Source organism: Tremella mesenterica (assembly GCF_000271645.1).
Source record: "Tremella mesenterica DSM 1558 unplaced genomic scaffold TREMEscaffold_19, whole genome shotgun sequence".
Taxonomy (NCBI): domain Eukaryota; kingdom Fungi; phylum Basidiomycota; class Tremellomycetes; order Tremellales; family Tremellaceae; genus Tremella; species Tremella mesenterica.
Window position 1 is genome coordinate 269,820 of NW_006711243.1, and position 25,897 is coordinate 295,716.

The 25,897-nt window shown below is 47.4% G+C and overlaps 8 protein-coding genes across 8 annotated transcripts; 4 read left to right on the top strand and 4 right to left on the bottom strand.

Moving 5' to 3' along the window:
* Nucleotides 1-62: 62 nt before the first annotated feature.
* TREMEDRAFT_35925 (uncharacterized protein) lies at nucleotides 63-1,179 on the top strand (the record flags this gene model as incomplete). The annotated part of the gene is made up of 4 exons (XM_007008186.1): nucleotides 63-135; nucleotides 351-591; nucleotides 672-931; nucleotides 998-1,179. 4 exons carry the CDS (start codon nucleotides 63-65, stop codon nucleotides 1,177-1,179), a joined length of 756 nt encoding a protein of 251 aa, XP_007008248.1.
* Nucleotides 1,180-1,260: 81 nt separating this feature from the next.
* On the bottom strand, nucleotides 1,261-3,256 carry TREMEDRAFT_72541 (uncharacterized protein). Its single transcript, XM_007008292.1, has 6 exons — nucleotides 2,935-3,256; nucleotides 2,478-2,802; nucleotides 2,291-2,377; nucleotides 1,972-2,135; nucleotides 1,614-1,822; nucleotides 1,261-1,436 (listed from the first exon to the last, which is right to left on the bottom strand). Exons 1-6 carry the CDS (start codon nucleotides 3,115-3,117, stop codon nucleotides 1,376-1,378), a joined length of 1,029 nt encoding a protein of 342 aa, XP_007008354.1. The 5' UTR covers nucleotides 3,118-3,256; the 3' UTR covers nucleotides 1,261-1,375.
* Nucleotides 3,257-3,570: 314 nt separating this feature from the next.
* On the top strand, nucleotides 3,571-4,580 carry TREMEDRAFT_35872 (uncharacterized protein; the record flags this gene model as incomplete). The annotated part of the gene is made up of 4 exons (XM_007008181.1): nucleotides 3,571-3,813; nucleotides 3,946-4,089; nucleotides 4,138-4,255; nucleotides 4,360-4,580. 4 exons carry the CDS (start codon nucleotides 3,571-3,573, stop codon nucleotides 4,578-4,580), a joined length of 726 nt encoding a protein of 241 aa, XP_007008243.1.
* A 230-nt stretch (nucleotides 4,581-4,810) lies between these two features.
* On the bottom strand, nucleotides 4,811-7,038 carry TREMEDRAFT_41277 (uncharacterized protein; the record flags this gene model as incomplete). Its single annotated transcript, XM_007008207.1, has 9 exons — nucleotides 4,811-5,121; nucleotides 5,174-5,326; nucleotides 5,380-5,540; nucleotides 5,643-5,757; nucleotides 5,803-5,915; nucleotides 5,963-6,290; nucleotides 6,413-6,653; nucleotides 6,774-6,888; nucleotides 6,957-7,038. The coding sequence occupies 9 exons, from the start codon at nucleotides 7,036-7,038 to the stop codon at nucleotides 4,864-4,866; spliced, it is 1,566 nt and encodes a 521-aa protein (XP_007008269.1). The 3' UTR covers nucleotides 4,811-4,863.
* A 1,024-nt stretch (nucleotides 7,039-8,062) lies between these two features.
* On the top strand, nucleotides 8,063-16,092 carry TREMEDRAFT_66202 (uncharacterized protein; the record flags this gene model as incomplete). Its single annotated transcript, XM_007008293.1, has 15 exons — nucleotides 8,063-8,096; nucleotides 8,140-8,198; nucleotides 8,300-8,719; nucleotides 8,763-9,798; nucleotides 9,862-9,971; nucleotides 10,018-10,192; nucleotides 10,237-10,426; nucleotides 10,470-10,690; nucleotides 10,738-11,004; nucleotides 11,033-11,171; nucleotides 11,288-11,386; nucleotides 11,694-12,904; nucleotides 12,963-15,505; nucleotides 15,588-15,689; nucleotides 15,739-16,092. 15 exons carry the CDS (start codon nucleotides 8,063-8,065, stop codon nucleotides 16,090-16,092), a joined length of 6,960 nt encoding a protein of 2,319 aa, XP_007008355.1.
* A 265-nt stretch (nucleotides 16,093-16,357) lies between these two features.
* On the bottom strand, nucleotides 16,358-18,659 carry TREMEDRAFT_66203 (uncharacterized protein; the record flags this gene model as incomplete). Its single annotated transcript, XM_007008294.1, has 4 exons — nucleotides 16,358-16,532; nucleotides 16,628-18,018; nucleotides 18,142-18,151; nucleotides 18,202-18,659. The coding sequence occupies 4 exons, from the start codon at nucleotides 18,657-18,659 to the stop codon at nucleotides 16,358-16,360; spliced, it is 2,034 nt and encodes a 677-aa protein (XP_007008356.1).
* A 995-nt stretch (nucleotides 18,660-19,654) lies between these two features.
* Nucleotides 19,655-22,423, top strand: TREMEDRAFT_46070 (uncharacterized protein; the record flags this gene model as incomplete). Its single annotated transcript, XM_007008215.1, has 11 exons — nucleotides 19,655-19,991; nucleotides 20,274-20,311; nucleotides 20,377-20,423; nucleotides 20,470-20,503; nucleotides 20,548-20,720; nucleotides 20,834-20,966; nucleotides 21,023-21,300; nucleotides 21,429-21,482; nucleotides 21,531-21,755; nucleotides 21,950-22,222; nucleotides 22,341-22,423. Exons 1-11 carry the CDS (start codon nucleotides 19,830-19,832, stop codon nucleotides 22,421-22,423), a joined length of 1,500 nt encoding a protein of 499 aa, XP_007008277.1. The 5' UTR covers nucleotides 19,655-19,829.
* An 849-nt stretch (nucleotides 22,424-23,272) lies between these two features.
* On the bottom strand, nucleotides 23,273-24,924 carry TREMEDRAFT_66205 (uncharacterized protein; the record flags this gene model as incomplete). Its single annotated transcript, XM_007008295.1, has 2 exons — nucleotides 23,273-23,794; nucleotides 23,971-24,924. 2 exons carry the CDS (start codon nucleotides 24,922-24,924, stop codon nucleotides 23,273-23,275), a joined length of 1,476 nt encoding a protein of 491 aa, XP_007008357.1.
* Nucleotides 24,925-25,897: the final 973 nt, after the last annotated feature.

The window sequence follows — 25,897 nt, forward strand, 5'->3', positions numbered from 1 at the left end:
TAGGTGATAGATGGCGCAATTGGAGATGTGGAGATAGAGAAGGAGGTTTGGGAAGAGCTTTGATGTTAGGTTGGGTAGGAACTACTTTGGGGTTTTTGTTAGCTGCTGGGATTTGGAAAGGAGAGTTGTTTCATGGTGAGTTGGTTTTATATTTCTTACGTCTCTTGTCCTTCGTCACTCCTCCGCCCGGGCGCCGCCCTCTCCTGCTCCGATATGTGTGTCTTGGGCAGATTCGAGCCGACATAAGCAATTGAGCAGTCCGTTCTGGCTATTGATATGGACATTATGGCAGGGAAGAGGAGCAATGAGAAGGATAAATCCGCAGTTGGGAGGGTTGTATTGACCCGCAGCCCTTGACAACTTATCCAAACACTTATATGCTATGGAGTACGAAGGCAAATTCATATTTGGTTTTCTGATATTTATCACCACCATTCCTCCTTTACCATTATATTCCACTCTTATCGTTCTTTCCGGTTACACATTCGGCGTATGGGAAGGGTTTTTGATGAGTTATATGGCTAGTTTAATCGGTGCCGTGGTGGTTTTTGTCATTTCTCGAACATTCTTAAGAGATGTCATTGGAAGAAGGTGAGTTTATCCCTCTTATCAAAAATAATTCGATCATGACAAGATACTGTATAAATGGAAATCGTATCGCTAATCATCAGTTTACAATCTTCACCTACAGCAACATCTTTACTTCAAATCATACCTGATAACCCACATCTTCTCCTTTTAATCAGAATCGCACCATATCCTTACAATCTTCTCAATGTCATCTTAGCTTCTTCACCTTCCCTCACTTTATTCAATTATACAGCTTGTACAGCTCTATCACTTTGTAAACTAGTTTTACACACTTGGATAGGTGCTGGAATTCACGACCTTTCTTCTTGGCATAAACGACCATCTCATCATGATCTTCATAGTCCTCATGGTCCTCGTCCATGGCATCATCATCGACCTCCTTGGTCTACAGGACATGGTTCGCAAGACGATACGATGGGAAGGGATGATGTTAAATTTTATTCTACGATTGTTGGAGTTACGATGTGTTTGGTTTTATTCGTTTATCTTACTCATCTAGCTAAGAGGGCGTTAGCGAGGGTTCAAATTGAACAAGAACTTAGACAAGGGGATGAAGAAGGTATTTCGTTGGAAGATGAGGGACCATGATTATCATGAACAATTATGTTTGTCATGTTAGATATATTGTGTTGTATCGTATGTATCTCACGAATCATCTATTGAAATCATGACGAAGATGAAATGTTGTGCATAGCTAACCCTTGATCATCTAGATTAAATAGGAGAGAACCCAGATGAAAGTTTCTTTCCCTTTACTAACCACTCTATGACCTTGAGAAAACGATTACTGAGGTTTGACCTTGACGGGCTTGTTGACCGGGTTGACAGGACTCCCAGTTTCCATGCTGTTGGGTCAGCCAGATCCCTCTTCTCCGTCCGAACGATTCCACAGGACACGTCTTTGATACGGTCTGTACCGTGTACCACTGACTAAGACTCACACATCTGATCTCGAAAGAAGGGAGTGACGAATGAGTGAAAGTAGGAAGAGGGAATGATGGGAGAGATAGAGGGAAACTCACTATTGTTTCACATTCGCAAAGATCTCACGTTCACCACGTAGGATAGTCCCAGTAGTCAAACCACCCACATGGGGTTGAAGAGTGACATCCGTCCTGGAGAAATAAGGAGATTCTCGACACGGTTCTACTGTGAAGACATCTAGACCTGCCCGGCAGACTTTGCCAGAATCAAGAGCACGGATAAGTGCGTCATCTTGAATAACAGGGCCCTGGGACGTCAACATAAATCCAATTCACTAGAATCTCTATAAGCGACCGATGACAGGAGAGCGATATGGATTGGGAAAGAGAGAGGGAAAGGAAGATGGTCATGATCATGATGATGAAAGAAAAGAGAGAGGGAGACAATGACACGTACCCGAGCAGTGTTGACAATGTAAACTCCATCATTCATCTTGGCGAATTCTTTATCACCGAGAAGACCTTTGGTCTCGGGGGTGAGGGGACAGTTGAGGGATATGACATCGGATGTTCTCAAAAGTTCATCAAAAGGAACCCAAGTTGCTCCTAGAGCTTTCTCCTCTGATGAGATCAGCTAACCACTTGTCTCGCATAGCCACGTGTACGCCCAGTTTCTAAGAAACAGGTAGTGGACGTCAAATGTGAGAGGGTTCCTCGCTGGTAGAGCAGAGAAAGAATGTGATATGAGAAAAAGCAGAATAAGTAAGAAGACTGACCATCCTCAGGAATTCTTCGACGATTGTAATAAATAACTTTCATATCCCAAGCTTTGGATTTCTTGGCCATAGATTTCCCAATGTGTCCTATTCCGTCAGCCCGACTCTTGCCCGATGCCCTCTTCATGCAGAATGAAGACCCCACGTTGTCCAGAACATCGATGAAGGGGAGAGGATCAAAACTCACCCATTCCAACTATACCCAAAGTCTTATGCATTGGATCTTCAGAAAGAGGAATTTTGTCTTTCCAATTCCCATCCCTTATACTTTTCTCAGATAAAGTACTTCCACGAAGAGCACTGAGCATGAGGAGGATACCCATATCTGCCGTGGCTTCCGTCACAGCGTTGGGGGTGTTGGAGAGGTAACAACCGTTCTCCGCCAACCAAGGGTAATCGACATCGTCGTAACCGGCTCCACCTTGAGCGAATAGTCCGCAGTGTCCTGAAGGAGAGAAGAGGGGACCGAGCATGTCCCTGTGGAATGGGGAGAAAGCGGAGGTACCAAAGGTCTAGAATGTGAGTGATATTCCACCTCATTTCACCTTCAAATCTCCAACCTCGCCAGCTTTACGAAACGTTCACTCCCCGTTTTCTTGTCTAGTTCGGGGTTGGGAAGGGTCACAAGGAGTGTGACGACTCACCACATAGGCAGCATCGAACGGACCATGTTCCTCACACAACCGTTTTACCTCTCCGATCACTTGAGGTCTATCACCGGGAACGAACCAATGGATATCATACTTATCCGCGAGCTCTTGCCATTCAGGAAGGGCCAGTCTAGGGTATCCGATACCGAGAATTTTACGACGAGATGTGACGGTCATGTTACCTGGGTTTTCTTCTCGATGACTAAAGTCTGTAGGCGTTGGTAAGTCCTTCGTCGTCAATGTCACTGTCACTGACGTTGTTAACAAAGAGTAGTAAAAGGAAACTGTTTCCTACAAATTTATAAATCTGTAGGCTATGACCGACGAATATGGCATGGCGTTGTTCGGGGGCAAGGGGGAAGTTGAGAGAGATAACAGCCGGTGATGACCGATCAGCCGATCACGCCACTGATCCACTGATCCACTGACCGCCCTGGACCTTAATTACCCTGAGGAAATCATTTCCCCGTCGCTGCATTTTCGCTGATAACGCCCAGATGTAGTCTCTCAAATGGTTGTTTTTCTACGGGCCGATACGGTCATAAGATACTGAGTTCTCTGTCTACCATCCTACCCCTTCTCGAATTTTCAAAAGTCAACTTTCCCCACACCAACACCAACAAGAAAACAATGTCAACTACCGTCCCCAAACTCGGTGTGCTTCAGCTCAAAACTACGTTCCCTCGACCTCCCGGGGATGTCGGTAACGCTCTCTCATGGCCTATGCCTGTCATCATCCGTATTGTTGAGGAGGCTACTGGGGATATCGTAAGAGGTGGAACTTGGGGTCCTGCTATGGTCGATGGTTTCGTTCGTGAGGGAAAGAAGATGATGGAGGAAGGTTGTGTGGCTTTTGTCACTAGTTGTGGTTTCGTGAGTCATTACTATCCCCTTTCCGGCACAACGCTTCCTGTCTTCATCTCTCTTGACCACTTCTATCCTCAGCGCAACATTCTGTTGGAAAGGGATTGGCACAGATCTCGTAAAAGAAATGCTAATGTACAGCTCGCAACCATGCACCCTGAGATTGTCCACCGTCTTCCCAGTATGGGAACTTCAAGTCTTATCCAAGTTGGTTGGTTGCAGAAATGTTTCTATCCAGGCGAGGAGACTCCCGTCGGTGTCGTGACGTTTCAAAAGAGTGCTTTGGTATGTCATTTGTCCAATGTCTTTCACCTGTCAAATATTAATGTGTAGACCAAGAAACACTTTATCAGCGTCGGTGCGGATCCGGAGACTCCCTACTTTGGGCTTTCCGAGAGTGAGGACCCCAAAGAGGCTGTTTTCAAGGCCGTCCTGGAATGCCGCGTTCCCTGTGAGTCTCCATCAGCTCCTTACCCCGCACACCGTAATATGGTCCATGGACCACCCTATCGATAGTAATTATTGGTTTCATGAATTGCAAAGCTGACCATTCAGACGACTACGAAGGTATGGAGAAAGATGTGGTTGGCGCTGCTCTCGAACTCGTCAAGGCTTATCCCTCCGTCAAAGCCATCGTCATGGAATGTACCAACATGCCTCCCTTCTCTCACGCCGTCGCTAAAGCTACTGGTCGTAAAGTTTGGGATATCTTGACCCTTGGCAAGTGGTTGTATGATGGTGCTACTCCCCGTGACTACCGTGGTCTCGCCAATTAGATCCTGATCGCGTGGAGTATATGTATGATCCTACTGGTGAAATGGATTTATGGCGTCGATGAACCTCTTGAATGGATCACATTGTAGTGGAGATGAATGTCTTACTCGGAGCATGTCACTTCTTCTGCACCATTCTTACTGATTCTTCCCATGTCTGCTTACCCGGTTCCAGGGTACGCAACTCGTGAGGACTGACCGAGACTATGATGATCGTCGTGTCGGATCATGGGACTAGGTAAAGGGCATGCATAGTCTATAGGAGATCTGCTCATCCTCTCTCACTCTATGATACTACAAGGCTCTTGACCTTATCCACCAAACCATTCAATACCCCATTACTCTTCTCATCCTCCTCAATCTTGACCTCTCCCGGCTCCGCCCATACCCAATCGGACACATCGGCCAACTCAAGGCTGGCCAAGTTACGTCCAGAATTTTCACCCTCTTCAAGACCATTGGCATGCTCTCCTGGAACGGCCTTACGGAATTTCCAAAGAGGTGTGAATTGGTCCTGGGCACCTTCAAGTTGATTTTTAACGTGCTAACACCATCAGCTCATACATTGGCAACTAACGAATAACATCTGGACGTACCTTACCGAGAACAGGAAGAAACTTGAAACCATGACCGGAACCCCCAGAAGCGACGAATAATGTTTTGTTATATCCGGGGACGTAGTCGATGACAAAAGAATTGTCCACCGAATCAGTGTACCAACACATTCGAGTGTCAGTGATTCCGATTCCCTTTCCCATAAGCTTCTTGCGTATACAATTGTGATCAATGGAGGAAAGCTCACCCTGAGTTCTGGGAAAAGCTCGAAGACAACTTTCTTGATGTTGACGATAGCTTTCTTGGGTAGGTTGACCGCCTTGTCTGGAGTGTATTTGGTTTTTGGAACGGACAATCTTTGACCGGTTTTGGGATGAGTTTGATAGTTGGTCCATTTACGACCACGGTCTGAACATGAGTCCGGGTCTGAACGCCATAACATGTAGTCCATGGGAATGAAGTCCATGGGAATGAAGGATAAAAAGGTCGGAATGGAGAGAAATTACGCACATCCAATCTTGATCTTTCCTTCGGGAGTTATGGGGAAACCATAGAAACCACCATACTCCGGAGAAACGTGACCAGTCAAGCCGTAGCCCCAACAAGGGAACTTTTCGGGAGAGAACTATGATCAATCAACTTGCTCCAAGAGACAAACTGTTTCACTCACTTTGTCCCAGAGATCCTGCCTTTCTTTGGGGATGGTGATAGTAGCCACAGAACCTGCCGTAGCTTCGAGAGCTCCATTGAGGTCGGGTAAAACAGAAGGAGTCCAACCTCCACCTGAAGTATCACTTCTGATCCCGGTTGATAACGACTGGTGAACTCACAAGCAACGACGACAACATCCGCTTTGTGTTCTTTCCCATCCGCCGTCTTGAGACCCACAACCTTCTTTGAATCGCCCTCGCCTTCATAGATGAGATCATCCAATTTGCCGACTTCAGGGCCGAGGATAAATTTGACTCCTGCCTTCTCACACAAGTATCGGGCCCAAGCACATGATTTGTCGGCGTATGTCATACCCGCGACGGTGTCCACGAAACCGTCCAGAGTACCCCCTTGGAAGTTGTCAAACACGGAGATCTTCTCGAGCCAATGAGTTGACGGGTCAGCTTTATCTTTCTCGGCCAGGCGTGCCATGTCTGCGGCGTTTTTCTAGCCATCAGCTTGTCTGTAATCACTCTGAATAGATTCTATCCAAAGAATCTGACTAGAGAAATGTCCTCGAGGAAGGTATCCTGAACAGATAGGATAGAACCATAAACTCAAAAGCCCACTTTGACATGTAATTCCTCCCTCAAACCTGCTTTCTCGAGTTCGTCCAGACACATCTGATCATAGGCTGATAATTGAGGTCCCACTGCCAGCCTATAAAATCCACAGGGTACAAAAAGTTTAGTCTCTGGAGTGAGACCTTTAGGCAGATCTTCGGGTTTGGATTTTGCTATCTGTTCGTTCCATTCGAGCCAAATAGGTCTTCCGCTAAAGGCGAGATCCTGATATTCGGTTTCATCACCACTGGTCCATCAGCCCTGTCGGCCTACTTTGATTCTATCTAACCAGATGGTGATTTGGTGACATGGATTAGGATGGACGGACAGGAGAGATTTTCATGTGAGGGGGGAAGGGCAGACCTACTAGGTACAACGGTAGATCTTGTTCACATCGGCAGAGGCACCGTCGCAACCTTCACTAGGGTTGTACGCGTTGTCCTGGTACGGTTGATAATCGAAGACAGTAACATCTTTGTATCCTTTACATCAGCCATCAGTCATGACCAGCCGCCGGTTGATGCGGATCAAGAAGTGGTGACAGACATACCTCCTTTGGCAAGATGAAGTGCCGTGCTCAATCCAAAAACACCTGCACCGATGATGACGACCTTACTCTCTGAAGTAGTCATGTTGAAATGCTATAAGTTTCAACCTATACAGGACCACAAATTCCAAGCAATGAGATGAGAATGAAACGTTCTCAACTTTGTGGAGGTGAGTCGGACGAGTGCCGATGCGGTTCGAAGATAAAGTAACCGCAATCTACTATCTCTCGTTTCGAAATTCATGACGGTCATGTGCGGCAATGCCCAGGCGGTTCTCGCCGTATAACGACTATCTAGGTTTATTTATCACCCTCGAATAGGGACAAAGTCGGAGAAATAATCGGCCGGATCTTGTTACGGACGACAACTATGCTGCAAAACCAAATAAACACCTGATGGACTGACATATTAGATAACTAAATTTGAAATCATATCAGGAAATTCTCCGGCCTCGCACTTTCGACCCCGGAGAATAAGAACATCACCCACGGAGATTAATACGATCTTGAAACAAGACAAGCTACTCCAGGGCTCGGAGTTTGTATCCGCGACATTGGGTATGATCCTCGTGGCCCCGGAAATATTTTGAAACATGAAGAAATATCTCGGAACGGTCCAAAATCTCCGAGGACGTCGGAAAATACCCTGGAATTTCGGAAAATATCTCACAAAGTCGGAATATTCTCTGCGACCACAGGATTGACCGCGCGTAAGCAGCATGAGTCTTGAGACAAAGAAACTACCTTAGCAAGACAGAAATTCCTCTAAACCACAAGAATGTACCCCAGTGAAGACAGTTTCTACCTTACAAGCACAAAAATGGTCACTAATTCATCCTCACTCAAATCAACCTCCAAAGAGCTAGGCATGTAGGACCCGTCGTCATCATGTCCAATCCGGACCTGTTTTCCACCACCGTGTTGTTGCGGAATCCCCTTTGCTGGTACTAAAACGCTTGGGCCACCTCATCGGTTTCATAAATTGGTGATCCGGTTTTGTCTCATCAGAACTCAATCATTTTGTTCATCAGAGAGAGTGGGGGAGATTAGAGCTACATGTAGGTGATATCCTCACCTTCTCATCTCTACTCCAATCCCTATCACCGCACATGGCTCGACATACTCCTCGTAGGGCTCCTAGTGGTGTAGTTCCAGCCACACTCATAGACAAGCTGACCAAACCAAGTCGTCGAGGCCGGCCACGGCGCATTCCCCGCCAATCTCGTGTTGAATCGCCTTCTCTTCGTGAGTCTCCTGACTCCCCAAGCCCCGCAGGACGTCCACAAAAGATCAAAAAACTCTCCAGTGTTCCCAATCCACTTGTCCCTAATCCACTTGTGAAACAGTCAACGGCACCTCATCCTCACCCACCATCTCCCACTCCGTCAAACGACAAAGACCCTGTCCATTCTGTCCAATCTACCACCGACTTGAAAAATGGATCGATTCGACCTGCTTCTCTCATATTTGATGAGCATGCTCCACCTGCCACTGAGCCCTCATCCGAGTATGATGGTTGGGTAGCCCGATACCATGATACCCCAGATCATCGCCTTGTCGGCAACCTGGTCGATGAATTTGGTGGTGAACAGGATGATTCCGATGCAGCATCGGATGCTCCTAGTCCTCAGGGAACATATCGAACACCCAACGTTCGCATCACCAAAGATTTCTTACGGCCAATGAAATTGAAGCTTAGTCGAGAGGACGGCTACATTCGAAAAGAGGTCAAGATCAGTGACCTTATTAGGCACTTTGAATTGCTTGTGAGACTCTCATCTCAGATTACAACCCCAACTGACATTTCAGCCTCATGATTACAATCTACGCCGTCACAGTCTCTACAGGGAGGCGTCTATCAAGTGGATCGATGGTGTTGGCTTGTTTCCAAGTGAAATCCGAGCACGACGAATGGAGATCAGTGTTCCGAAAGCAGTGGTGCGACATTCGGGGACTCGATTGGTCTGGCGTGTTGTGTATGCCTGTAACGGTGCTTGTGAGACAGACTTAGACAACTCAGCTCGCCATAATGTACCTACCCTTGGAGCTCAAGAGACTTTAGATTCACAACTTTTCTCCTTTGCCAAACGTGCTGCCAAAAATTTCAACCCTGCGTCGAAGAACCCTACGTCAAAGGTTCAGGTCCCCGTTCGTACTCAGCCACAACCATTGTCTCCTCATGTCCCCAAGCTGGAACGTCTTCGCTCTTCAAAACGCCGCTCAGAAAGATTGGAGAAGCGAGGACAGATCGAAGGTGGTGGGCGTCGTCAGACACCAACGCACGGACTTGTATCAGGAAAACGCGCACCAGTACGTGCGCCGAGTTGGGCTGACGGGAGCTCCAATAAGACAGACACCGACAGTCGGAGTTACGTAGACAACAGCAGTGACCATGCTAGCATTCAATCTCACTCGGAGGTCCTCCATCGACAAAATGGACACAGAGAGTTGGTCAAGAACTCTAGACATCAAGTTGACCTCAAGGATGACAACAACAAGAACAAGTCTGATAATTACAAAGAAACCATGGCAAGACGTGATGGCAAAAGAGTCAAATATGACAGTGTCAACAGCCAGGAGGAAGACGGTGAGGAGGAAGACGGTGAGGAGGAAGACGGTGAGGAGGAAGACGGTGAGGAGGAAGATGGCGAGGAGGAAGACGGTGAGGAGGAAGATGGCGAGGAGGAAGACGGTGAGGAGGAAAACCGCGAGGAGGAAGACGGTCAGGAGGAAGACCGCGAGGGAGAGGACGTTCAAGGTGAAGATGGTGAGGAGGAAGAAGCCGGTCACAAGGAGTATCTCGAAGAGGCCGATAGTGAAGATGATTATAGCGAGGATGACTATAGTGAAGACGAATCTGAAGAAGGCGAGTTCAATCCATAATCCAATGACACAGCTGATAGTGTAGGTGATGAAGAATTCTCCGGCGATGAACAGGAGCCAGGGGATATCAGTGACAAGGCGCCTGAGGGCAGCCCAAAACGTTATAAGTCTCACTTCTGTGGGACCTTTATAGTGGTTAGTCATATGTCAGGGAGTGGAAATTGTCTTGCTGACTCGGTAGGTGGAGATGACGGCCGCTCAGTGCGAAAAGCAGCGCTGTACCATAATTGAAAAAGACCTTGAATCACATCCGCCCGTCCGGTCCACGTCCGAGTTGAGGATTTCTCCCTACATGCGTCGGCTTCTTCATGAGGCTGCTCTAGGTTTTGGTATGACTGTTGGTCGTCTACAAGCATGTGAATCTTTCCCAAACTTGTGTGCTGACTCAGCTGATTGGAAGGGTATGCAAAAGACATAATGTCTAATGACACTCATGCACTTTGGCTTTCTCAACAATGTCCTCATCGTCTGCCCAAAGCTTCCGACTATAGAACCGCGGTTTCAACTGCCACTGCTGTGTCTCGATTGGATCGTAGTCCTCTGGCAGCAATGGAGATCATCTATAAACAACACCCACAATCCTTCCTTGCGTATGTCCTCTCATTTCAGTCAATCTGCCATGCTGAAGTGTAGTGCCCACTTCCCTAACCTTCTGGAGGAGACTCCCGGTAAGCGCGTGGACCCAAGCACACGGTTCGAGTGTGTCATTGCTCCTCGTTATGCTCAGATGTGTGCCATCTTGCAAGTAGGTCAAATGGGAATGTATCTGGACTCTTCTTGGAGGAACAAGAACGCATTTCGATGTCCATTGACCTTCTTGGTTACCATCAATGAATATCATCGAATGATACCTCGTAAGTCAATCCTCCACGGGTGGATTCTTTCCTGACTGATATCCCAGTTGCGGCAATGGTCTCCAACCATAATGACGTACAAGCATATCGGTTTCTTCTGGCAGAGTTCAAGAAGGCTGTTCGACAAACAGCAGGTGATTATCTACTTGGAAAATTCGAGATAAAAATCGATGGCGTGTCCCAGGACATATTGCAAAAGGCCTGCTTGATAGTGTCTGAAGATGGTCTCATTCCCCGATTTGTCATGATCGATGGCTGTGACGCTGAACGACTGGCTATCGAATTCGAATTTCCTGGTGTGCCGCTACGAGCCTGTCAGTTTCACTTGATGCATGCCTGCAGATCTAAGGTTCGGAGGATTCTGGGGACCAACTTTCGGGCTGCAATCCATACAAACACAATCCTGGAAGCTATACAAGCATGTCAACGATGTCCAGAGAAGGAAGATTGGAACGAATACTATGGGATTCTTGAAGATACCGTGCGTAGGCTCTTGCCGCAAGATAGTAACGGATGGGACCAATTGGACGAGTACCTACAGTCCGAGTGGTTCAGCAAGCGTTGGAGGGACTATACGGTTGACTATGGAATACCCAGTCAGGTCACTCGAGATGGACCTTGGTCTACAAATAACTACTCAGAAGCAGCGTTTCGGACGTTTGATCGTGTCTTCCTCAATTGTCGTGCCAACAAACGGTGAGTCACAGTATTTCTATCCCAGGCCAAGCTAATGCTGTGATAGGCTCGATCGTTTACTCTCCATTATCCTCACCGCATATTTTCCCTTCTATGAGAATGTGCCCTTGAATGTCTCTCGAGCGGATCCCAGCCTTCAACGAAACCTGTCAGCAGGCCTTCTTCGATGGGAGGTGGATTGCATCCATCGATGTCCCAGACAATCAATACCAGCCGCTCACCGTCACTTGTTTGGCAACACGCCCGTATACCAAGTCAATCCTCCTCGCAGAGATACCCCGTCAGCACAGACAAACTACTGTGGCAGGCGACCAAGTCGGAGAGGCAAGGAAGGACGGGCAGTCTGTACCTGTGGCTACGGGAAACACAGTGGTAAACGATGTGGCCACTTGTGGGCAATGGTCATGTACGAGCTTTGTGGCCCAATTGGAGAATTTGAAGCAAATCATGCTTTGATCGAGGATATCATTCTTGGGACTATGTCGAATGGTCCAACTCAAACTGTGTCCTCCACCAACCAGAACAAGGATGATCCATTCTACAATGATCGGAACGATTATAAGGAGTACTGGGGTCGAGATGTCATTAGATCGGTCAAATGGTCGCATATTGATATCAATCCGGGCTACACACCTCAGCAGTCTATTCATACATCTCAAGACATTTCAAAGCCAGTAACTCAGCCCATTGTAAACTCTCCCTACGTTCAAACTTCACTTTCTGACCCTATCAACACCACAACCACAACTAAACCCCTGGTTATTCCTCGTCGTCACTCCCTCACTTCCGCCGACCAACCACCCCCAGGAGTAAGAGGTGTAACTCTGCATCACCACCTGATCGGTGTTGGAGAGTCCCCAGGTCGCCACATTAAAGAATTGACACATCCAGTACAACAGCAAAAGCGAAAGCGCAGAGAAATTGAGAAGGTGGAGGGTGTACCAGTGTCCAACCAAGAAGCAAAGCGCATTCGATCAAACCAACTGCCAGTAGCATTCAAGTCAGGCAAGCACACTCCAGATGACCACCTCCCCTCCACAGCACCTCCGTCCCAGGGTTACAGTCATCATCAACAGCCCACTTCTCCAATTGGTCGAAGATACTCAAGGATCAGAGACAAGGTGAATGACTATTCATCGGCCGTTGACGATCATAATTCTGATCCTTCGACCTGGTCTCATTCCCTTCCGGGGCGTCCTGCTGCGATTCGGCCTTTGCAACCTTATCGACATGCCATACCTTCGGCTCAGAAGAGCAAACTTCGTATGCCTAGAAAAGTCGTCACCCACTTGGACTCTATCAAACCTACTGGAGTAAGAAATACTGGCATCGATTGCTATGCAATAGCTCTGTTCCAGGTGCTTCTGCGTCTGGTATCTTGGTCTGCGGAATTGGAGCGCTTCAGACTGGCAGTTCCACCTCTGGCTGATCCAGTCTTCAGCCTCTTATTCGAGTTCCGCATGGCCGTAGAGACCCATCTCTCCACATCTTTCCCACAATTAAGGACCATCCTTGCGGGTGAGTGTTTTGTACTAGATCAAAAGAAGCCTCTCATGCGCGCGTTGCTGATCTTCAGGACATTTTGTCGTTTCATCTGCAACACAAATGATGGACCCAGACGAAGTCCTGCGACAGCTAAACACATACCTTGATGGTATTTCGTCCACAAACCTTTTTTCAAGATTGTTTGAGATGGTGATCATGTCTGTTGGAGTCTGTCCCGTGTGTCAAGCACCGTCCACGGGTCCGACTGAACCCTCAGTTGCGGTTCATAATTCCCTCTTTCTTCATCCTTGGAGTCCACAAGGAAAGCAGAAACCATTCGACCAGATGTTAAAGGAATCGTATCAAACATCAACAAAGGCAAATTATCAGTGCAAGAATATTGTTTGCTCTGCGCGCTATGCGCCACAGGGGCAAGGATTCAATGTCACTCCTTCAACCTTCTTCACGCAAACTCCTGTGGTACTCCGCCTGAATATCGTCTGGAACTCTGAGACTAGCCCGGAGGGATTAAAATCGTCTACTGTTCAAACAGTCCCAAGAAATAATGTGGAACAGAAGGTCCATATTGGCGATCCGTTCCACATCCCATTGGATTTAGTGCTGCCTGAAGGTGTGAATGTGAACACCATTCAGATTAAGTACCAGTTGCGTGGGATTGTGTGCCGACACGGAGAGGCCGTTGAGGTGGGTCACTACGTCGCAATCACTCGAGGTGAGGAAGATACCTGGTGGATCCTTGACGATGACAAAGTCACCCTAGCCTCAAATCCCTCCGCCGCTGCTTTTCAAGATGCAAGATATCCTGTCATACTGTTCTATGAGTCGACACATCATGAACTTTCTACCTCTACTTCAACTAATATGCCTCGCCCTGAACAGCTAAATCCTCAACCACAACCAGTTGCGAGCACGTCATCAGGCATCTCCAAGAGGAACGAAGCCACCGGCCCGCCTCCTGTACCAGTGGGTAGGACACCATCTAATCCCCCACCCATAGCCAGTCCTGCACATGACCGTCTTCTGCAGCAGCGGCGCTCTTCCCATTCAACGGCGGGACAGGGCCTCAGTCTAGCTTCTTCATCATCCTCCGAAATACACACTAGAGCAGACATGGTGGAACCAAAGTATAGCCGAGAGGCATCAGACACTCGGCGTATAACTCCTGTGCCTCTATCAAAGTCTTCCACGATTCCACAGTCACAGCCTCCGATGGTGAAAGCCTCCATCACACAGAGTCAATTGCCTTCAAGCTTTTCAACACAACCCTCTGCCAGCAGAATCAATGAGGTTGCTGGTCTCACAATCAATCCAACTAGACATACGACATATCCTTCTCATACAATCGGTCATGACAGCAACCAGCCCAAACATAACATGGGGAATGTGCGGAACATGGGAGCCGCAAATATCAGTCTCAATCGAGCATCTTCAGTAGTCGGCCCCGCCACAGTCAACCCTCAGGTGTGGATTGCAGACAATCTCAGTTCAGGGAAGGAAGCAGCGTCGCAACAGCATCTACCCACGCATCTTACAAGTCACTCAATAGACATAGAAGCCTCAAAAGACTCAATCTACCACAATCCACACCCTGTGCCTTTCAATGACACTGAAGATCCATTTCGATGGTTGCAACTCGACGAAGAGAAGGATATGTTTGATGATGTTCTTCCTTCAGATATGCCAAGTCCGCCAACTGCCGCGCTACATATCAACCATCCTACGCATACGTCTGCAGTTTCCACCACTACAAGTCAACAAGAGCCTTCTGCTTCAGTTCCGTCTGTTATCAACAACATCTCTACATCCTTGAAAGCACCTGTGGAAGCGGGATCAAGCCGCCATGTTATCACATCCGTCACCGAGGAGCTCTCTGGCATACAAGAATTACCACCTAATTCTCCCATCGACTTCCCTCTCCCTTCACCCAAGAGTCCCCTGATGGCAGTTATAGATCCGGAAGATATGAAATCAGTGCCATTTGATAGCCTCAAGGATGTGAGAGATCAAGAAAACGCAGCACTGAGGCGATATTACAAACTCATTTGGGTTGGAGATCTGGATGGGAAGACTTCACCAATGGCGAATTTCATCACCATGTCAGATCCAAGGCAATTTGCCCCAGCGCCAATCCCCTTCACTGATCGATTTTTCAACAGACTGCTGTCCCGTATGGCAAACCAAGGAGATCAGCCTGGCTTGGTCACACGGAACGGGGAGGGAACGATTGTGACAGGTGTTCCTCATGTAACGGTGACTCAAGACGGCGTGAGACGTCTCAAAAACCGAACCAGCTGGTGGAATGATCATCTCATCGACTCTCTATGCCTTCAGGCACTAGCGCGGACAAATCGACAATCACCTCCCGTTGGCGGTAGGTGCCGTGTTGCTTACCTGTTCTCTGCTATTGAGGAGGTGCGTGGAGTGAAGCCTGCTGGGAAGAAACCATGGAGGATACTGGGGAAGGACTCCTCATGGCGAGACTACATTACCGTTGGAGTGGTCAGCGTCCAGAGGAACACCCACTTTGCTGCTTTGGCCATCTTTGGCCCGGCCCGCCTAGTGATCGTATACGACTCTGCTGGTGGCACTTTTGATGACAGAATCATGAAAGAGGTGAGTGTTTAGGTCGTATATCACTGTTTAGGTCGTATATCACTGTTTAGGTCGTATATCATGACAAGTCACTAACGAGCAGAAATGGACAACATTGCTGAAGCAACGACTGACCTTTGAATATCATGCTGGTATGGTGACTGCCGAACAGAACGAGAATTGGATATTTGCGCCCAATACACCTGTAAGTGATGACAACAATACTGGGTGGACATGACTAATCCTTCTCTCAGAGAATGCGAGATCACTTGCATTGGGTGACTCAAACTGATGGACATAATTGTGGTCCGCTTGCAACGGCCGCTATCTTCTCAATCATTCAAGGTATACGACCTGATACTGCTCACCTTGGATTGGTAACTACTACGTACACACCTGCGTGTGCAGTCGTCCTACGGGACTCTTTCACTTATTTCTTGCTTAGCGAAGTGGCATTGTCAATGACGGATGAGGAGAGACAAGGGGAGCACCTTCTTCGCGATAAGCTCCTGATGGATGAAATGCAACAGTGGGGGCAGAATCGATTGACATTTCAGCTTACTCAATGGATAAGATATTGGCGTCATTTCGTCAATCAGAAAAAGTAGTATATTGCAGAGTAGTTTATGTAATGTATTCATCGGTTCAAATCAACATAAACAATCGTACACCCTTGAAAAAGAATAGTATCACTAATTGACGGTAGTGATGTGGAAGTTAGGTCAGCAAACCATAGAGGGACAAAGATACAAGCTGCCGTAATGGGGAGCTTAAATACTTCGAACGTGAGAGTGGCTCACATTATGGATGAAATGATGGTTGGGAGGTGGACTATTCGCTAGAATCTCTATGGAAGGAGCTAACGAGCCAGAGTTACGGTTTGAAATATTGGTAGAATAGTCCACAGGTTGCTTTAAGGAGGACAAATCGGGTTGTGATGGAGAAGTAGGCGGCTGGGTGACGATACGAGGAATACTCCCTCCATGATGTGTTACAGATGTGTCCGCCTGTTGAGAATGCTTTGAAAGGGTAGGTTGTCCCGAAATCGCTGCCGACAGTCGCCCATCAAGGTTGTGGTTGCTAGGAGTCAACTCTTCAACCAGAACGATGAACAGGAGAGGGATAAAACAATGAGCAACGCACACATAGTTGACATCTGTGGATGCCTTTTGAGATGCAACCAACATAGCTTCAATCAGAGTGTTCCTGGACCGCAGCTCCGCATTCTCCTGCATGGTTGACTCCACTTGCATGAGCTCTAAATAGGCGTCTTCCAGGGCAGCATCGGCTCTCAATCGAAGAGCAATGGCTTCGTCCCGCTCCTTGCGTGCTTGTTGACTTTCCAAATCCATATCTGAGCGCTGACGAACGGCGAAGTCGCGTTCTTGAATTGCCTTATCTCGTTCAATGATAGCTTGAGTCATGCGTTGGTCAACAGCTATTTGCTCTCGCTGTGCTGTCTCGAGATCGGTCTCAAGGAAGAGGACCTTCTTGCTGAATTCTTCAACCAGCTTTGTCTTCTCGGCAACAAGTTGGGAATAATGTACCAGACGTGTGTCAAGTGTACGAAGCGTAGCCAAGTGCTTGTCTCTTTCCCTACGCACTTCGTCAATTGCCTCTCTATCTCTGTCTCCTTCTGACCAGACTCGTTGAGATCGGGCGATCAAGTGGTCCAGACTAGCAGCAGCGTCGTGGCGGATGGCTTCAACAGCATTAAAATGCTGACGGGCTTGATCAACCAGGGCATTCAAATAGTTATCAAGGGGATCTCGAAGGCGTTGCAATTCATGACCGGCTGGAAGAGACCTTGGCGTACTATAAGCAAACATTTGAGTCGAAGGGTTGTCATGTTCAATAATAGGTTTGACAGGCAAGGAGGGATTGGAAAATGTAACGTCCTGAGTGATGTCGGAAGCCGACGAGGTGACAGGGATTGTGGCATTCAGCTCGATTGGTGCCCCTAATGAAGGCTGTCCCGAGATTTGTTCCATAGGCCTTGATTGAACTTCTGCTCGATACGCTCTCCACAATCGCACAGGAGGGGGAGCGGGAGGTAATGACGAAGTGTCGGACTTGGCTTTGGTAGACAATGGATCTTGGACAATAGACTCTGAGTCATTCTGATCGTGGAGTTGAGGTTCCACTGTGATCGGAAGAGCATCTGACTGGGGGCCTTGGCTGATAGAGTGGTCCGGACCGGATAGTGCATGGTCTGGCAGTCCGACAGGCAGATTTGGAAGGGGTTGAACAGTCGGTGGAAGTGAACGAGAGAGAAAAACATCTTCCACAACAACAGGTTTTGGATGAATTTGGGCGGACGTCAAATAGTCTGTTGATTGTGTACGAGAACGTTTGCGAGGGGGGGAGAGATGTTCCGTAGGTTTCGCTACTTCTATTCCAAGAACAGGCGCATTGTTGGATCCATTAATCTGATCCACTGCTGAGAGAGGAGTGTCATGATTGATGATGGCTGATTGGGGAGGAGGAAATGAGATCGAAGGATCAAGATCCAAAAGAATACCGATGACAGAACACTTGACGTCAACATTGGTAGTGCATGACCAACAGGCATGGAGAAAAAGCTGGCGGCGACGGTTGTACTTGTAACGCCATATGAGGGTGGGGAAACCGCGCTCAACCGCATTTGGACAAATCACATTGTCCAAACTATTCCATGTCTCAGCGATAACATAACAAAGTACAAGAGGAAGACTTACGAGTACATGAATGCCGGTAGACAATACCGATGACATAAGGGGTTGTCTTCACCTTCCACAATACAGGGAGGTCCTCTCCTTCCTGTGTCCGGAATGCGAACAGGTACCCAACGTCTAAGACCGTACTTCAGAGCAATGGTGGGAAACCAGAGAGGGGTACAGTGCTCGTACGGTTGGATACCCTGCTGGATAAACTTCTCGAATTGGCGAGTTTGGCGTGGGGATGAGAAGACTGGGTCGGTGGATTGGAAAAGGCTTATCCACAATTGAACAGGATCTTCATCGTCGGAGACGCTAATTTCAGAAGGAGCTGATTCGCCGGGGACAGGAGGCAAGAGAGGAGGTAGAGGGGGTAGTGGAGAGGGAGAAGGAGGAGGAGAGTGATGAGAGTGATGAGACTGGACGGATTTAGCGCGGGCTGCCCGGGTGGGAGTCTTTCTACGATGAGGAGTGGTCATGTCAAAGAGTTGAAGGTAATGAAAATGGAGTGGAAAAGTGTGAGACGGGTAAAATGTCAAGAGAATGAAGAGATGAGACGATGGATAAACGAAGGCAGATGATGAGGAGAAGACATGTTCAGGAGATACTTATTGTTCAGTACTTACTTAGTCAGCAGGATTACCATGTTGAGGCGACTGAAGTAGTATGTTGACCCTTGAGGTAATTAACACGGATAGTAATACGATATCAGTAAGGCTAAGAGAAAATATGTGGATGCGATCTAGATTGTGAAACACTAAGGTATAAACCTACATTCCAAGTTAGAATATGAGTACGTGATATAGAAGTAGGCAACTGAGGTAGAAACGTGATGAATGCGATGGGTTTCAGAAAGATTGAGGGAGAAGTTGGTGGGGTGGGGTAGAAAAATGAAAAGCCAAGGTATGAAAATGAAGTACAGAGGTTAAAAACAAAATGAAAGGTAGAAAAAAAACTGTCGAAGTATGAAAAAAAAAGTAAAGTAGAAGCTAAAAGTCTAAGGTAGAAGTTGAAAAGGTAAGATAGGAAAGACACGTCTAAGGTAGAAACTGCAAAACAGAAGGGGAAAAGAGACGACTGAGGTACATTCAAAGGGGCCCGGAGATATTCTGAGACCCTGAGGGAGAAACCGGGGATTTAGCCAGATTAAGGTTGTAATAATCATAACTGAGCACGTAATAATTAGGCATGCCAACTATGCTCACAACGGCCAAGCAAATGTAGAAAACTTCGCCTTTCGCTCACATGTTCACTTGATGTCGCCATACTCGCAGCAATTGGTTCATTTTACGAGAACTCTCTGCAGCCATGCAGCCCACGGGCCACGCAGGCTTCCCGTTCATCGGACCCTGACCAATGAAGCTCCGGGTAGAATCTGACCTGTCCGGGTATGATCTGAACAGGGAAGGGAAACCCTGAAGCTCGAGATATGATGTCGGCTTTAGCCCGTTATCATGTCATGTCACGAAGACGTGCGAAGATAAGGCGGCGTGGCGGCAATTTCGGTTTCGCTCGACGTTGTCCAATTCGATATAAGTTGGATGAGAGTGGAATCTCTGTCTTCATTCCACCGTCCTCGTTCTCGCTCCACCTAGAGTGTTGAGTCCATCTCTTTAATTTTTCCTTGCCGTTTGGAGAACCTCAAAAACATGTCTTCGGAAAAGTTTGAAGACCCCGAGCTCGCGGGTGACAAGATCGTCCAAGCTCATTACTCTCAACATGACGTCCAAGAAGTGAAAAATGCCGACATGTCTGATTATTCTTTCACTGCGGAGGAGAGTCGGGCAGTGGTGAAGAAATTTGATTGGCATGTGAGTCTTTCTCTCTCATCGTTCTAAAGATGTTCTTTACCTTTTTTATGTTCCATCCCTCCCCCCTCCCCCCCCCTCTTACACTTGACGTGGCCATGCCACCTCAAACCAGTGAGATAGCTCCATGATATCTCGGGACCTTCCACTACTCTATCACCTCCACCTTTCCAGTTCCGTGCGACCTCCCCCCACTTTCACGGTCTACCTCCTCTCATCCGACTATCCTCAGCCTGTAGTTTAGAATACTCATGGGTACGTAGTGTTGTAAATGCTAACGAATAGATTTTGCCTTTCATTTGGTGGTGCTACCTTTTCAACTCGTGCGTTCAACTTCTTCCCTGTTCTATACATCCCCAACATTGATAGATCAAGCTGACCGTTTCAGGTTAGACAGGTCCAACGTTTCCAACGCCAAGAGTGACGGTATGACCAGTAAGTCAAATGTCACTGATTTGATCGTATCATACTGACCATATAGCCGATCTCCACTTTCCTCACGAGGGTTATTCCATGTTTGTCCCCTTCAATTCACACGAGAGCCAATCTGACAAAACAGCATGTTGTCCGTTTTCTACGTCCCTTTCACCACCTTGGTCGTTCCCGGTGTCCTCTTGACCCGTAGGATTGGCCCCAGGTTTACGATTCCCGGTTATATGTTTGGATGGGGAGCCATGGCTATGATCAACGCTGGTTGCAAGAACTTTGCAGGAGTTTTGGTTGTTCGTTTGAGTGAGTGAAGCAGATCATTATCTCACATACACGCTTTACCTCTCTTGACCTTTTCGACTTTTGGGGAATCATCTTGTTTCATAGGAGAAAATGGACTTCGTTCTAATGACTAGTTCTTGGTGCTTTTGAAGCTGGTTTCGCCGCTTCTCTGATTTACTATTTGACCACTTTCTACACCCGTGGTGAACTTGGTAAACGTATCGCCGCTTTTTATTCGTGTAACGCTCTTTCTGGTGCTTTCTCCGGGTGAGTCATTCATCTCATTTCTTCTATCCGTCTTCTTCTCGTGCTAATGTCCCCAGTCTCATCGCATATGGTGTTTTCCAGATGGACTCGAAATTGTGGGGATGGCAAATTCTTTTCCTCATCGAAGGCGCTTTCACCGTCGCTTTCGCTGTCCTCGTCGCTCTTTCTCTACCGTGGCATCCTGAAACCGCTAAATTCCTTTCCGCTCGCGAGAGGGAAGTGGCCAAATTACGTCTTCTCAGAGATGGTTCCGTCGAGACACACACCACTTTCAACGCCAAAAAGTTTTTCAAGCCTTTACGAGATTGGAAATACTATGTTTATGCTTGCATTGGTAAGTCGGCAACTTGATCGTGTTTTATAATCATGTTCATCTTTTCTATTGTTTACTTCTATAAACTCCATCATACATACGTACACATAATAAAAGTACATGGTATTGAGCTCAACACTTACATGCAGCTCTTTGTTACGGTACCGCCGCATCTGTCGCTGGTAACTTCTTGACTCAAATCAGTAAGTCGTCTTCGTCTTATCGAAAATTACATCAGCTAATAATTCAAGTCGGTCGATTCCATTACAGTGTGGTCAAGACCAATTTGTATACCGTAGCACCTTATGTTTGTGGAACTTTGGTCTTACTCATCACCACCTGGTCTTCTGATCATTTCAGAGAACGTGGTTTTCATCTTGCATCCGCCCTTGTCTTTGTCATTGTCGGTTGTATTATTCTCACCGCCATCCCCGTCACCAGCATTCACGTCGGATACTTTGCTACTTTCCTCATCAGTGAGTTTTCTTTTCTTTTCTTTTCTTTTCTTTTCCTCTTGTTTCGTGTTCTATCGCCACCTCCCGTTCTCACCTCTCTTCTCTCTGTTGAGTTTATCATTCATCGATGGAAGAATCATCATGCGTCGATGGGCGAATCATCATGTATCGATGGATGAATTCATGTGTCGATGGACAGAGGTTGACATTCACAGCCATGGGTTCTTTCACTCCTTCGGTGATATTCCACACATGGCATCAATGTAATGACCCTACTGAAGATGGTCGTGCTTTCCGAGTCGGTTCATTCACTTTCTTAGCCAATACTGGAGGTATCGTCAGTTCCAACATTTTCCTTGATAAATGGGCTCCTGCGTACATTCAACCACTTGGTATAACCGCTGGTTTAGAAGGTTTAGGTCTAATTATTGTCATTTACCTACGTATGTGGATGTACCTTGATAACAGGCGTCGTAACAAAGAACAAGGTGAGTAAAAGTCCAATATATTCTTTCTTATTCGGAAAAAACTCTTTCCTCCATCGTTTATCTAAGTCGATCAACAGCTTACTTGAATCTGGGACAAAAGACGTAGCTGACACTGAAGGCGTCAATTGGCAAAGTAAAGATGTTCCAACTTCAGCATTAGCGGAAGGACCCGCTAATCCTTCCTTCCGACACTTTTATTGATCGAGTCGGGGGTGAATGAAGATCCGACCGGTTGATCGGAAATGTTCAACCTAAAAAAAGGGGTATTGGAATAAATTTTCTCGCGTCCCGATAGTGGGCAAATCTTCCAATAGAGTTATGATTCTAGTAGAGTTCAGGTTGTACAGAGAGAATAAATGATATGGATGATGTTCGACTGATTTCCGCTCTCTGTGGTGTTTTAATCCCCAAATTTTCATTGTTCACGATATGAGAGCAATACGCGTACGCTGAGTTGCAATGGTGAGACCGGACTCGATTGAGACTCCAGCCATGTGTTCACACAATATGAGGTCTAGACCATAATCAAAGCAGCTTTCTGTTATCGTTGTGGTGATGATCTGTATCAACATTTACTCAGAGGCTCTTTGATACGGACATAGGAATGAGCAGGTACTTGCATGTTCATTTCAGAGATAGAATGAATCGCATGGAATCATGCATGTCAAACCCTCGTGTGTTGAACATGCATGAAGTATGTATTGAGACTTTATTCTATCGTGTATGATATGTTGGATTATAGGGATCATCTGTTGAATCTAGGTGAGATCTATGGGGAAAATTACAAAAGCTACACGCGTGTGGATGATGGAACTGATCAGGCATGGCGTCGTTCATACATGACGAAGGGAGAAGGAAGATCGGGCAGTATACAGGGGTATGATTGAGTATGGGGAAACTCGCCATTTGAGGGGGGAAAGAACATAGTAGGCGATTGTGAAGTGAGATTCGTGAGCAATCTTGAAATCGTGGAGTGATATTTGGGTTCATAGGTGTGAGAAGTGATGCTGAGAGATGGTACAGATAATCCAACGATATGAAGGGTGAAGATCAAACCCTGACAAGTCTTCCCGTCTCCAATCCCCAAAACATCCAAGCAGTCGTGATCAACAATAAAAAACCAACTTTCCAGCCTACCTCACTGGCCACAGCATCCCAATCCCATTTCCGACCATAGGTGAAAGCTCCCCACCCTCTCAATCCAGCGGGACGCATGACCGGAGACCCTCGATGATCTCGTAGGGATATTGATCGTAGTGCTGGTGAATTTCGAGATCGAGTACCTGAATTTGGGGTCATATCGCCCTCTCGGGCCCGGGGAGATGGAGGTATGACGTTGGACGTCACCCACATTTGGACGCAACGGGACCAACCGGTTGATATACCTATAACCACCCAACAGAGGAGAAGACGATGAGGACCGAGGAACCAAAGTGTTACGTATGTTGCGGGCCAGCAAATAGATTGAAGAGAGAGGAGACGGGTGAGGGTTGAGAGGAGGGAATAGTAAGATCGCCAACGATAGGTAAGTCCGGTGGTTAGACAGAAACAGAAATGTGCTGTACATGCGGCCTGAAGTCAGCGCATTTCGCCACATCCTTGGCACGATATGAAGGAGTGAATTGTTCCAAAACGGGATGTCATGAGAATGGTCCATAACGACTACGTGAGGACGGAACATCGGAAGTAGGGTCACAGGATTGATACCTCGGTGCACAGGAGCCAGATTTATTTGTAAAAACACTCACCCATGCCATAGCAAGTACCATATCCCCTCTTGAAACTTTCAACCAAGTACCCTCGTACGGTCCACCTTGTAACAACCTCTCCACCATCTCTAATCTCCAATCCACTCCCCAAGGCCAGACCTCTTCCCACAAGCCTCCCGTCATGAATGCCTGCATCAACACACATATCCCCCAAACACTGGGTACCACCGCGAGCATTCTTAAAGGATACAATGAGCTCTGTTGTAGCCTACTTTCCAATAAGCTTGCCAATTCCACTGGATCCACTCCAAAAGGTCTGAATGAGGCATTTCTTCGAAGGTTTGTATGAAGATCTGGATCGTCAGGTCCGAGTGACAATCCGAGAGCCTTTGCACGTGAGACCTCCGGGATCATACGTCTTCGTAGTTGAGCCCGTCTGGGAGAAAAGGAGAGAGAATCTGACGAAGCAGATGTGCTTTCAAGATCATCATCTGCATCTTCGGAACTTGGCATGTCTCCCATGGGTCGATATCGACTAGGTGAAGAGTCGGGTGATAGATTGAAAGTGGGTGTCGGAGGGGAGCCCGTTGTCAAAGGTCTTTGGATGATCTGCGGAGGGGAGGGACGAATAGTTTGGACGGAAGGTGATGTTTTGAAGTTCTGAGGATTGGCAGTGGGACCGGGGAGAGACGGCGGTCGAACTTGCCCGATGGATGAATTTGAAGATGTTTGAGGAGATTGGGTCTTGGCATGTGGTAGCAATTGTCGACTTGGTTCACTAGTAGGAAGACTAAGTCCAGGTCGTACGGCTACAGTGGATGAAGAAGGAGAAGTTCCATTCACTCTCGCTACAGTATCGACCCAACCTTCCAAATTGGCACGCATGGTGGGTAAGTCGGGTTGTGATTGACTATGATTATGCCCCCTTCTATGTGGTACAAAAGTCGTATCGCTATCCCACTCCGACTCGTCAGAAACACCTTGACTCGCCATTGTTCGTGGTAAGGACTGACGGGGACTGGGTCGACCTCGGACGGTGGACGAGGTTGGAAGAGGTATGGATGTGCCATTTGGAGCATGAAAGTTAGGCTGTCTCGGAAAGGTTGATGGAGTGTTGGGTTTGTTATGACCATTTCTTGTCGGATTCAGTGAGAGATGGTAGGCGGGAGGGGAAGTATACGAATGCCGGGGACGTCGGGATGACTGAGACTGGATGATGTGTGGGTGTGGGTGTGGGTGTGGTTGTAGTTGGGATCGAAAAGCGGCCGGATCTTGTGTGATAGAAGGTGGAATGTGAGGGTGTTTCAATCCTTCCAGTTGAATCGAGGGGAGAGTGAGAGGAGTAATGGATAGTCCTTGAGGGAACATGTCGGTCCTGAGGATTGGAGATGTAGGTGCGGATATGGATCCTGGGTGAATGTCTTGGACAGAGGAAATCCGGTCGTGGTTGGCTTTGGGTTCAAAGGTGGAAGTGAAAGAGGAAGGGGGAGACGAAGAGGTGGAGGGAGAGATAGAAGGAGGGTTGAAAGATGAAAGAGATGCATGGTGATCACGAGGAGAGTGCGACATTATATACCTCTTGGAGGGGAGGGGGAAGGAAGGGCAAGGAAGAAAAAGTAGTCTTGTGCCAGATCTGTTCCTTGAGCTACAGTTGTGTATTCTTTTACGCCTCATGCATCATCATCGATGGAGACGACGACGACGAAGACGATGGCGGGTCCAGAACCATCAGAGACAACATCAACACTGACGTCTTGGCGTGGGAGAAGTCTCAGTATGGGGTGCTTGATGGGCATGAGCGTTAAGCTTAAGTATCAGAGGACGAGGAGGGGAACGTGGTGACAGCTGATGATGGCCACGTGGCGTCGGCTGGGCGAGTGATGGGAGCCCCGCAAAAATGGTCGATACGTCACTGTAAGTGAACAACAGTTGCTCATGTCTAAACTTGGAACATTAAACATCAAAC